Here is a 14,008-nt window from a genome sequence, read left to right as displayed (position 1 = left end):
GCTGAGGTTGTTCAGCGTGGAGAAGCATCTGGAGAGAGCTTAGAGCCCTTTCCAGTACCCAAAGGGGCTACAAAAGAGCTGAAGAGACACTTTTGACAAGGGAATGCAGTGATAGGACAAGGAAAAATAGCTTCAAACTGACAGAAGGTAGCTTGATACTTGAGTATTAGGATGAAATTTTTGACTGTGAGGGTGGCGAGGGACTGGAGCAGGTTGTGCAGAAAAGCTGTGGATGCCCCATCCCTGGAAGTATTCAAGGCCATATTGGACGAGGCTCTGAGCAACCAGGTAAAATGGGATGTGTCCCTGCACAGGGGTTGAACTAGATGGTCTTTGAGGTCCCTTGCAACCCAAACTACACTGTGATTTGATGACTTTGGGATGACAATGTATTTTTATCTTGGTTTATACATGTTACAAAACATACTAATTTATCTTCATTTGTGGCAAGAATGGACATTTCATTCTAACTAATCAATGTCACTCAGAAACAATCATCACATATTAATAGTATAAATTACAGTATTGTTATATTTTAGTACTTTCTAGTGGTCTCAGTTCTAAGCTACCATTGAAGTTATGAAACAGAAGAAAGGATAGAAGAGAAGAAGACATATTACCTTTTCCTCCAGGCTTTACTGGGATGATGTTACTTGAGAGGGCATAGCAGATAAATCTTACATATATTTTTCCCATAATATGTTCGCTAAAACTGCTAAACCATTTGTTTAATTAGACAAATTAAAGCATTTACAAAGTTTTCCTGGTGTTTCCTTAATGAGTCAATCTAAGAAATTTAACATGGTGTCTGATCATGCTCAAACTCAATTTAATAGCAATTCTCCCACAGATGTGAAAATGGAAAAAGTAGACTCTTATTCAGAATAAAGCAATTTTCAGTGAAATGGATGTTTCTGACAGAGCTCTCTCTCCATATGCTCTGGCTAAAAGGTATTGTCTTCACTGAAATAGCTTTGTTTAAATAGTAATAGTCATGTAGGAAACATGAGCTAGGCATGCAGTTCATGAACACAAGCCACACCATAGTGATCTGCATTGCTACGCCTTAACTTCAAGCTACCTATGTTACCAAAGAATGTAGGCTTCAAGGACAAACTTTAAAAAGCAAAGAACAGTACCATAACATGTAAAAACAAATTAATCTATTAGAGGTGTACATAAAGTCTAGACAGACCCAAAATTAAGTTTAGGAAATTTTATAATGGTATCTTAAAAAAATTCTAACATTCAGCTTTTTTTCTCAGCTCTCAGAAGCACAAGACAAACATTTCCTGATGAAGAACAGTCTCAAAAAGGGCACTTTCTCTATTACCTAATGGGATTATGTACCTGCTTTTAGACACCTTTTTTTAAATCTGCAAATGAAATAAGAGCCTTATTTAATATTGATTACCCTATACCCCAGGGAACAATAAGTCTTTTGAATTAATTCTTTGTAAACAGAAGATTTTTTTATTTGTTTTGCTGAGAGCAGATTTGGAATGCTGGAATAGATCCACAAGGCAAATTATCTCCTGTGTTTTAACTGACATACTTCTATATGTAAATCATGAACACAGCAATGCATGTAAGATATTGTACATGCATTACACCTCTAGGTCAAAATATGACTTCAGCTAAGACAAACATAGAAAAAAATGCAATGTTTTAACCATACATTCACTTTTTGCCAAATATTCTTATATGCCAGTTTGCAAAAATGCCAACTACTGAATGAAATGCTATCCAACGAATGTAACAAAGCAGAACAGGGATAAATAACTCACTTGAAGATCTTTAAAGAATTCCCAGCTCTCACACTGTGCTGTTCATTCAGAATTATTGAAGCTCACAGTTTTGTCAGTTTGCAATGCAGACAACATGCTACCCAAAATAGTCAGCACATCAGGAGTTAACACATCACTTACATGATGCAAACCAGTTCTACCCCTCAACATTCTCACAGCTCCTCCTTATCTCTTCTTTGAGCATCTTAGATATTTCTCATAGTTACATGAACCACATGAGAATCAAAAATCTACATACCATCACTTCACCATTATCTTAGTTTCATATATTTCGCAAAGGAAATAGACTGAGTATTGTCCTGCATCCCATAAGCAGACTGTGTGAAAAACCCATCCATAACCCAAGAATTATGAACACTGCTCTCTTTTATGTTTTAAGGTTGAAAATACAAATAGGTCTAAAAAAGTGCAAATATTTGTCAAATGAGCACCATATACTACACTGTTTACTAATAACCTCCTATTTAAAGCTGTGTATCAATATGCTAGAAGAGTAAATCATTTAACAAAATCAGTGAATCACCCCACATAGTTGGTTTTTTTTCCTCATCTTAACACCTTTACATGGTAAAGGCTATCAACCTCACTAGCTCAGGTCTCTGCGAAATTTTAATTCACTCACTTTAGGCAGTAAATACACTCTTTTTATCAATACAGAGAGAAGAAAAATAGTAAAAAATTGGAAAAAAAGGTAGAAAATTCCACTACTCTCAGTCAAACTCTCAGTATTTCTCTTGTGGAAAACAGCACACACTACTCCATTTTTATCACATCCATAACTCCTAAGAGGGGAAAAGCTTGAAGAGCTCTAAAGAGCTCTATGAAGTGGAGTCCACTATGCTCTCATAAGGCCTGGCTATGACTGCCACCTGTGCACAACCAGAGATAAGGGAAATTTGTCTTTAAGAAACTTCACTGTGAAAACTTTGCACACAAAAACACAGATCAGTAAGAGAAGTACATAAGAGGAAAATAAAAGATACTCTTTGGCATGAATTCTTTGTTCACATTAAAACGGGAGATTGTTTACACTTGAGAAATTAAAGGTTTTAGAAAAAGAATCAGGACATGTTGGCCACTTATAAGAAGTTACTAGATGGCTTCCAGATAGGTTAAAGTGCTGTGACAAAGATGAAAGGTTTCATGATTATATTAAAAGCTGAACTATACCATGATGTTTATCTAGTGAAACAAAAAACACTGTCATTAAAACACATTTGAAAGGGCAATAAATCCTGTGCCAGAAGTTTCCAGTACCATATGGCATGCTTGGAAGAAATCATAGTTGTTCTAAAAAAACCAAACAAATAAACAACGCCACCAGCTAGAAGACCACATGCTAAAAGTTACAAAGTTACCTTACTTGATCTTTTCCAACTCTTCCTCATCAGCATTGTCTGAAAATAAAATAGAGGATTTTTATTACCTTTTCTCTGCAATACAGAAAAGGGGGCCAACAGTCTCAAACAGGGCAATTCACATTTAACCACCACTACGACTGAAGCAGCAGCATGTACACTCCAGCAACAGATACACACAAGACTGAAATAAATCCAGACAAGTAGCAGCCCTGTGCACACCCAGGCATACTTTTCTGGGTCTTATGAGTGTCTCATTTCTGGACACAATGCATTACATAAACTTGCAAGAAAGAAAAAATAGAAAAGACAGAAAGAACTAGATTAAAAAATGAAAATAAATAATTATGCCATGATAGATAGTGATTTCAATTCTGACTGATATATGAATATTTATTTATTAATTCTTAATAACAAAGTACTCCAACCTTTTTGAATACTACTGATTTACTCACAGGTGTAGCCACAAAAGAGAAAACCTGCATGAGACTCTTTTGATTGCATGAATCTATCATAACATCCTTAAGGTTATCACTGCCTGCTCATTTCACAGCAGTAAAAATAGTTCTTTGGTTTGATAATTACATACATGAAATAGAAAAAAAAATTAACTATACCTCCACTCCTTTAAAAAACCAAACCTCAGTTTCCCTGTCCCGTTACCTAGACAATCTGTAAAACCTTGGCACTGTACCAAAGTACACTGAGCCAAAGTACCTGTGACAGATTCCTAATAATTAAATAAAAGAGACATTATGGTCAAGTAGGTTGTGGAAGGTTTATCTGTAAACACAATTGTTGCTTAAAGCATTTCTGTGGAAAGGCAAAGAAATTAGTTTATCCAACTTAATAAGGTTTATCAGCCTGTTACTGATACCACGCAGGAATAAATCAAAGGCCATTAATTTCTACTGAAACTTTTGCTGTAAAAAAACAAACATAATTTAAAATTTTTATTAATTATTTCAAAAACACTTGCTTTTTCAGATAACTGAAATACATTTTGAAATTAAAATATTTTCCTTGCTAAGAAATTAAATTATATTTTGGTGAAAAAAATAAAATGAGAGAAAATGTGTGTGGGGTTTTATTTCTGAAATACCCAGAATTTTTCAAATAGACATAGTTTTTTGTGAGACGAAAAATAACTGGCCACTGAGGAAACTTTTTAAATTGCTATGGACAGTTAAATCCTAAGCACTCTGCAGTAAGTTAATAATAATTGTAGCACTGTGGCTTTGGAAAAGATACTAAATGTTTTATTAAGCTAGAGAATGCCATTTAACTAACTTTTCTAGAGAGGCATGTAAGTATTTAACAGCTTGAGGCTCACGGCAGGCCCTGAAGAAAATCTGAGTTCCTGGGTCCTGTTCAACACAGCACAGCCCCTCCTTTCCTTGCCGTTTCTGAATCCTACATAGCTACTGGTCAGAGCACAAACTCAGCTTCACTGTGCTTCAGACCAGGCTGTGAGCAAGGAACAGAGGAAGTCCTGACAGCTGAATTTACTACACAGGTTTAGATTAGATACTAGGAAGAAATTCTTCACTATGAGGGTGGTGAGGCATTGGAATTTGTTAGCCAAGGAAGTTGTGGCTGCACTATTCCTGCAAGTGTTCCTGGCCAGGTTGGATGGGGCCCTGAGCAACCTGATGGGGCCCTGAGCAACCTGATCTAGAGTGAAACTAAATGATCTTTAAACTCTCTTCCAAACCAAACCACTCGATGACTCTTTCAGCTCTGAGTAGTTCAGTTTGTGTAGTAGCTACAGAAAGGAATGACCACCCTTACTGAGTAAATGGCATCATTATCAGCTAAAACAGGATAAGCTGAAGCCATAACAACCATCCTTAAAAGCCAATGAAATAAATATATATCATAGGGCAGATCAGCATGGATGATCTACATGGTATTTATTAATCTGAAAATATTCCATACTTTGAGTCTATTGCTGGAGTTTTTCTCTATTATGTTAATGTCCCTCTGGCAAATAAATAAATAATGCAAGATATTATTTAAGACAGCAAGCAAACTGACAGCACATTAATGTTAATAGTTCTATATTAAGCAAAAAAAACCCTAAGCATCATTTGAGAGAGATTGTTTTAGGAGAAAACCAATGCCTTGAACTTTAATCTCAATAAATAACAATATCCAAGTAGAACTTATATGTTTCCATTTTTTCCATTTTCTTTGTTTGTTATGTTGCTGGCAGTGTTGAACAGCTGTCCCCAGTCACTGCTGGTCCCCAGCAAGGCTTCTTATCAAGCTATCAACTTTGTCATTCCCTATAGCTGAAAACTGCCAGTTAAGACCCAGGTAGGGAACAGCTGTGGTAGTGAAGAAATGGGTGCCATGCAGCTCTGAAGAACTTGCTTACTGCAGGTTTTCCAGTGGTGGAATCTGTGTACCAAATGCTGATGGAAAAAGAGCCAGAAAAACTCACATGCATTGCGGCACCCATGACTAGAACACCAGACAGAATCTCCTGGAAGCCTGTACACATGCATGAAATCACAAACAGCACACTGTCACACACAGCACCACATGTATCCAAAAATAAACACTGTCAGAATTAAAGTAACAAGACAAGCTTTGTTGGAGTAGGTTTAAGAAAAAATATCAGTTGCTACTTTTGACTTCTCTTAAATTGGTCATCAAAAGAAGAAATTAATGAAAAATACAGAAAGTACATCATAACCACATTGTTTTTATTAATAGAGTTAAAATTAACAAATTTTTAGAGCTAACAGGTTTCAGCATTTTTATATAGACATACTTTTCTCATATTTATTTATTTTACATCTTTTTAGTTTGCACTGGTTAGCTAAGATATCTGTGCTCCCAAACAGTAAAACCGAAATGAGGCATTAATGCAAAGGACAAGTAGTGCTAAACAGGACAAAGCAAACACAAATTAATTGCTGGAACTAGCGCTACTTCAACTTATTGTGTTAGGCTGGAAATAGATTAAACTTCCCTTGAACACTAAAAACTTTCCAATTTTTATAGTCATATAGAGATAATTCATTAATCAATTTTGATTCATGATTTATGATTTTTCATAAATCCCAACAAATCAATTGGCTTCGGAAGTCAAAAATCAAAAGAATATGACTTCTACTAACTTTAGATATGCTATCCTTCTATATATGTACATAGTTTCAAGAGCCATTACAAGATTATTACTTTAAATATTCACATTTTAATGCCTTTAGGACAAGCACCAGGTAGCAAATGGCAAAGATATAGACAAGATTTTTTAGAAATTTTGATTTGTTTATCTGCCCATACTCTTACAATAGTATTCAATAACTGCAGGCTATTTCTGCATTTTCTTCAAATAAAATGTACCACAAAAATAAAATAATGTGTCCTTATTTATTAAACTGGTTTACTGAATCTCTTTATGATTGAAATTATGTCCAATATCTTCTACTGAAAAAAAACAATTCTAAACTACTTAAGCACTGCTTTTCACAGTACATCAGGACTCAAAAATAAATAATCCTCCTTCCTAGTCAGGGTAACATAGTTTTACATACAGCTATATGATTGTATATTTATGTTAATATTCTTCATTGATATCTGAATCCCAAAATGTAATATTTTGATCTGAGGAAATGGGGCTTTCCAGCTGTAACTCTCAAGATCATCTCATCAGTCATTATACATAAAACATTAATTTCATCAGAATTGTTTTCAGAAACATAAGGAAAAAAATGCTCCTGAATGGACCAAATACCTCCATCACTTTTTTTCACACCTCAAGTTTTCATCCAAAACAATCTATTACTGTGTCAAACTGGCTGCTTATTTTTAAAATCATTTGCAATAATACCTGTCTCACAGACAGGTGGCAATACGCTAGGCCTCTGAATTTGTCACATTTAATTTCAAACTTGCACTTGGAGTATTTTATCCTCCAGAAGCATCAATATTTCTCAGGCAGTGTGAGAGGATGCATTTTCCTGTAATATACAGCCACATTATTTTGAAACGCCAATAAAATGCTTTGTGAGACCTGTCCTCCAAAAACACATCTTCAGAAGACTTTTCCTTTACCTGCACATCAGTGCATGACCTCCAACACAGCCTCGCTGCATTTCAGGCAGTGAAAGGATCTCTTTGGAAAGTATAATCTACATCAAAAAGTTACCAAACAACACATCACAAACAGTAAGTCTTGTTTTAAACGGCTCAATTTGAAATATGGCTAGAGACCTGCCCAAAATACAGGATCAAAACACCATGTGGTTTCTGTGGTTGTATGGGAATTCTAACACTTCTTATTTAAAGCTGTTCTGTTTTTGTATTTCCCCCATGGTCTTAATAAACACTCTCATTTTAAACATATAAATTATAGTAACTGCAATTTAAGTACTTCCACACAATTTCTGTAATCTTCAGCTTTACAATTTAACACCATTTATGTATAACAACACACACGTCATGTAAAGAGGTAAAGTATTACCCTAATTACATAATTACTTGCAACTCTCAATTGCAAGCAATGTAAGAGTTATCACCTGAGCAAAATAAAACCTATTCAGAAAATTAATTTTTGAAAGGTATGCTACATAGGGATATCAAACCAACAGGATTTAAGGAAATTTGCAATGACAGGAAAACACTGCACATGATGTGAAGAGACAGTGTATCTGTGTCTTCACGCATCAGTCACAAATGCACGCTTAAAAGTGCTCAGGTTTTTATCTATATGTTTCAAGGACACTCAAATTACTACCTGTATAGAGATATCCAAGTAGAAGGGGAGCATCAATCAAGCAGTGTACTACTGTTTGATTGATGGGAATATGGGAGTTGCTTTTAGTGCTGCTTTATATGTTGCACATTTTTAAGAGTAGACAAGAATTAGTCTTAATCCTCTAACACAACATTTGAAAATATATTGACCTCAATCCCTTTCACTTCAATAAAAATGTCCTCATTATTACAAAACCTTTCAAAACTAGCCAAAAATGACAGTTCAACTGGAGCCATAGATTTTGTAATATACCTGCTCCTTCAAGAGTAAATAAAAGCTAATAAATAAATAAGGACATGTAATAACTGAAAAAAGCTAATTGAGTCTTGCACTATTAAACCCTTAATACATTAAACATACAGCAATTACATACTAATTTTGTAGGTCATCTTCCCTGCATTGGGACACAAATTCTCTGACTTCATTGCAACTTCACCAGAACTGCTCTGTGATCCATATCTTGGGAAGACTGGTTTCCAATAAATATTAAGCTTCAGATTAGGCATCTGATTCTTAATCAGAATCTTGGGCATTTTCAGACTGAAGTTCTACATAACAGTTTAAATGGGAAGAAAATTTGGTGACTTGAGTTAAATTAAAAAAACTAATAATGAAATATGTAATAACATAAACCCAATTCTTCATCCTATTATAACCAATCAGTTGGATATAAAAAAACTTGCTAACCAGCATCTCTACAGTCTCCCAATACTTTCAACATTCAGTTGCTAATTTATGAACACCCATATGAAAAACTTACACTGTAGAGTCTTCGTTTCACTTTCTCACCTCTAAACTCCTGGAACACTTGGTATAATAGGAGACAACAGGAGGCAGCACAGTAGCTACCCTCTCTGTATGATGAAGAAAGGAAACTTGTGCTGTCCACATAATGGTATACCACATAAAAATACAGTGTTTCTATGTTGTATGATTTAGGATTATGGCAGGATAGTGTCAAAGCAACTTGTAAAAGCAAGGCAAGTACAACCTGACTCAGACCTGACTGGTCTTGTCCAAATGGAAAAAAAAAATATTAAATTAATTTCTTAATTTAAGTAACAAAGACTCTTGTGTAAATTTGCAAGACTTGGAATTCTGAGCTGTATGGACAAACTTATTACTAAAAAAAAAATAAATTTACACTCCTTATATAAGCTAGATGCACATAACCACCATATTTCATTATTTTTATTAAGCACCAACAGAACACCATGAGGAAAATTAACAGAGGATAAAATAATTTCCAAAATACTACATCTTTGCATTACTACATACCAGACACTTAGTTCCAGTAACTGACTTACTAGGCTATTTAATACTATCTGTAAGAAAAGGGTAAAAAGAACACTAGTAGAATCTGCCAGTACTCCACAGGTATGCAACAGAATGTCTCACACTGCAGCATACAGAAACAAATATGTTCTTACAAAAACCATGCAGCTGACCATATCCATGAACATTTTCATCAGAGTAATGCTTTTTCTTGGCCTCTGCTGCAACCTGTCCCTGAAGCAGGGCAAACATGCTCATTGTTAATGAATCCTTAGGGGTGGAAAACCAAAACTACGTTAAATAAGCAATGTAACAAAAAATTTATGAGAATAAGTGCTTTAAAACCATAACTAGGGGGGGGGAAACCTGCGGAACATTGGAAAAGGCATCTCTATCTGTCTTAGAGTGTTTGATCATCTTAAGAGTGGAAAATTCAAAAGAGAAAAAGAAAGAAAAAGAGGCAGTAGAAGAGAGAGAAAGATACCACCATGCATGGCTTCTGTGATGCATGGGTGATTTTGGCCCATGGCTGTGATGTACAGTCCATCAGAGGAGAAGGCCCGCAAAAACTAGGGGGGTTATAACCCTGGCTCTTCTGGTAAATGCCCTAATACCTCCTGCATGAGTTCTGAGCATGAAGAACAGTCTTCTTCCTGGAAGAATTCTGGAAATCTATCTGTTTTGCAGGTGTGGGGGAGGGTTGAGTGCATGTGTCTCTGTGTTTGAGTGCCTGGACAAAGTTTGTGAGTAAACTGAGTTTTGTGGCTGCACAGTGGTGGCTCATAGTACGTGAAAGAGACTGGCATAAAAAATCCAGTAAAACACTGTTCCACTTCCACAGGTTCCATTGCTTAGTGGTGTTTTTTCCTTTAATTGAAAACAAGATGGTTAAAGCAAAATTTAGCTGCAAGGTCTAAATGCTTCCCTACAGTCTAGCTGAGGCCAAAGGAATCCATATTATTTTACAACCTCTCATAGTGAGAATAATCTCTTCTATTTATGCCATAGTTCTACTTCTACTGCTTGTCAACAGTCACAGATGCTAGTAAATTATTGTCTTAGGTTGGAAAATGCAAGATATGGCCAGGGGTGCGTATTCCATTGCCATCTGTTAGAGCTGGGACAGTTATCTTCTGTTGATTGGGCCACCTGTTAAAACCATGTGGGGCAGTTTTCTTTATCTCTTCCAGAACCCATCCCCCTTCAGGGGAGACATCTTCTGTTAATGGACCATTGAGTGTCACTGCGTGACTGATAAAATTACATTATCCCATTGGGAGATGCTCCACCCAGGGGAAAGAGCCAAGTGTTCCTACCTGGAGATAATCTGAGATTTAGAACACCACAGGCAGCCTTTTCCCACTGGACTCCCAGAGGAGCAGCTTTCTTTTCCACTGGATTCCCAGAGGAAGACCATCTACACCACCACTGGACCTTCAGAAGAAAACTACACCCCTCTACAGGCTCACTGCTTCAACAGAACCACATGTGTCACTCCAGGAGGACTGCAGTCACCATTCAATCAGACTGCTACCAACACCCTGACCCACAGGGTGTCAGGTGGTATTCTGACTCTGTCAGTGTTGTCTTGTATTACTGCATTTTTTATACTTTTATATTTTCTTTTAATTTTTTTTCCTACTCCCATATCTTTAACTGAGAGCCCCTTAATTTCAAAATTATAATAATCTGGAGGGAGAGGGTTTGCTTTTTTCTTTTCAAGGGAGACTTCTGCCTTATTTAGCAGACACCTGTCTTTTCAAACCAAGGCAATTATTACAGAAAGAGATCGGTCACAACTAAGAGTATCTAGAAACCTGGAAACTATTTTCACTTACAATTGTGCAGCTCATAAAAGTAAGACTGATGAAGGAATTACAATAAACTTAGAAAATTATACAATTTTGTAATTGTACTGTAAATTTAAAAAATTGAATTAAAAATAATCCTTTTAACATTAGTTGCCAAAAAGCAGAAACACTACCTTTTCAACTTTATTTTTCATATGGAATAGGATTCAAATCTCTTATTTAGAAATAGCAGACTAGGTCCAAAATTCTTTAACCAATGGTTTACTGATGTTTTTCCATATTAATCAGTACTATTCACCTACAACTGACTTTACTTGATCCATCTGAATCCCTTCTAACTAACTATGTAAGGGAGGACTCAACTCAGGTTAAATATGCTATACTGTACCAGAAATATCGCTCAGTGTTATCTTAAGAAGAATTAGAAAAGTCAAATTAATCTCATAATTTGATATTTACTCTTGTGCTTTATGTCATTCAACCAGACCTCAACCACAGGAGTGATGACATTTATTAAAATACTTAAAATTACCGCTTCTCGCTGGTCTCCTGGAGCCAACAGAACTGTCAGGATTATACTTCCCAGATCATGGTCAGGGTAATGAGGATCCTTCAGACTCAAGGTAACATCTGTTTGCCTAGGAAACAAAATATATGCATTTACTTGGATTTCAGACTCTTAGATAAGGAAATTTCTCAATCATAACAATGGAAGGCATCTGAATTAATGCGAAGCTACTTAGAAAACAGTGGCACAAATTTGCCCTACTTCTACTTATAAGTATTTCTGCTGAATGCTCATAAAAAATACAAAATATTTTTACTCTGCATTAAGTACTGTATTACATGTACTGAAGTAATTAAATAAAAAATGTAACATTAATGGGTTAAAAAAACCCAAAAAAATTAAAACATGAGGGGGTAATGCTGTGAATGAAGCTAATATGAAAACAAGATTAACATGGTCGTAAAGCAAACCTCTCCATAGACACTGTGAAAATGTGCATAATCAGCTAATAAATTAATCGTATTCATAACACAATAATTTCTTAAACATAAGTGGTTTTCTTTAGTTAGTTTTATGCTGTGTAGGTTTCTATAATTATTTTCTAGCATAAAGTTTTACTTACAATTCCACAAACATTTTTATTAGCAGATAAAAAAATATATATATTCCATAGGCTTGTTTGTGCCATACCTGTTTAATTCCAGGGATGTGAGATCCAAAAATGCTGAACCAATGAAGTCATCTTGAAGTCCAAAGTCATAATCAAATACCTATGATGCACAAGAGCATTTTTTAGTACTAGAAATATTTCTTTTTTTAGAGCTTTTCTGACTATGAATCATTCTTCAAACTCTTTTTCCAGGGCTGTAGCTTCATGTCTCTTACTTGCTGAATCAGGACTACCTGAAAGTAACTTGAAACTTTCTGACCAGAAAATCAAGGTTGAAGCTGCTGGTTTATAAATCAGACTGCATCATATAGCGACACTGGTGTGTCTAATACTAGTATTAGACTACGCATGTGAACAACAGCAATTTTTAAAAAATGAAAGAAATACTTTTATAAACATAGGCGCTGAAAGAAGGAAGATCAAAACAATAAATAAAGTTAAGCAGAATCACTGATTTCTTATAAATTGATTCCTTTATGAATCCTGCAAAGTGGAAGCAGGAGGGCAGGATATGGTTACGAAAAGTGCTTCCACTTTTATTATAACAGTTGCATAAGTATTTGAAATAATTGTATGTAATATAATTGTAGCTTTTGAAGGCTATGCAACTTTCAAGGGTTAGAAACATTACAATGTAAGATTAAAACTGAAGGGGTATGTGTAGAGAAACAATGACAATTAATACTTTACCATGAGAACTCTGCCTCTTAATTTACTACCCAAAACAGAAAATACCTTGATAAATTTACTGACATCCAGACATTAATCTGGCCAGTACATCAGAAGGTATTACTTGAGATGGGTTATAACTTCCTAAGTCTGAAGAAAGAATAACAAATAATCCAGGGGCAGCTATTGCAGGGAAATAAACAAAAAGATGGACAGCAACAAAGAAAAAATGCAACACACATTAAAAAATCAAAAAAAGGGAAAAGATCAATTATCAAAATCAACTTTTAAGGTAAATTAACTTTTTTTGAGTAAACGTGAGGTATTCTGATTACTAGAACATATCTTCAGCTAAGTAAGAGTGAGACATGTTAATACCTTGTAAGGAGAAAGGAAAAAAATTGAGAATATGACAGGACTAGGTTCAAGGTCTTCAACTCTAATGTAAGTACTTCTGCTATTGTACTACAGAAACTATTCCAGAAGGAAAACAGTTATCTTCTACAAATACATTAATACATACAGGGTTAAGACAGTAGTAACAGAAATCCTTTGGCCCAAAGGCTACAGCACAGCTGCACAACTCAATAGGTCGGATACAAGTATGTGAGCACAAGTCTCTCACATGCATCAATCTACCTGAGTGTTCACCCTTGCATTTTCTATATCTGTTAGTCATTCCAGTGGGGAAAGAAAACAAATTATGAAATCTTAGTTCATGGTGCAATGTCAAAATTGTTTTCTCCCTTTCTCCCCCTCTACAAATTATCATGGTAAAAATACCAAGTATTTTTAGCTTAGTAAAATTCAATAATGTCTTAAAATATCTGAATGATCTGTAAAACCTAAAATACTTTACACACTGTGTTCAGAGTACAACCATGATAGACATACCACTTGGCACACTTTTCCTAGGGGAATAACATACACATCCTACTGCAGGGCTGATACTTGGCATAAATAAACTAAAACAGGTGGCTACATTGCAAGCCTTTCCATCTTCCTCTCTCCTTCACCTGTTAATTGTTTATGAGTCACTAAACATAATAAAGGCAGGAAAATGCCATTTGAGGATTCTGTTTAGCTTTTAAGCTTTTCTAGTTATGATGTACTTTATGCAGGCAGCATGAAACATAGTACT

At 35.3% G+C, this 14,008-nt stretch overlaps 1 protein-coding gene across 1 annotated transcript in view; it reads right to left on the bottom strand.

Annotated features, from left to right (window-relative positions):
• MCTP1 (multiple C2 and transmembrane domain containing 1) overlaps nt 1–14,008 on the bottom strand; it is a 211,744-nt gene that overhangs the window by 133,145 nt on the left and 64,591 nt on the right. The window contains exons 4-6 of the mRNA XM_041489448.1: nt 12,219–12,298; nt 11,553–11,658; nt 3,167–3,205 (exon numbers count right to left, since the gene is read on the bottom strand). Of these exons, the coding sequence (XP_041345382.1) occupies nt 3,167–3,205; nt 11,553–11,658; nt 12,219–12,298 (225 nt within the window). The remainder of the gene's footprint in view (nt 1–3,166; nt 3,206–11,552; nt 11,659–12,218; nt 12,299–14,008) is intronic.

This window comes from Pyrgilauda ruficollis, unplaced genomic scaffold (assembly GCF_017590135.1).
Source record: "Pyrgilauda ruficollis isolate IOZ18807 unplaced genomic scaffold, ASM1759013v1 scaffold94, whole genome shotgun sequence".
NCBI classification, from domain to species: domain Eukaryota; kingdom Metazoa; phylum Chordata; class Aves; order Passeriformes; family Passeridae; genus Pyrgilauda; species Pyrgilauda ruficollis.
The sequence above is the reverse complement of the archived record's forward strand: the minus strand, read 5'-3'. Positions and strand labels throughout refer to the sequence as shown.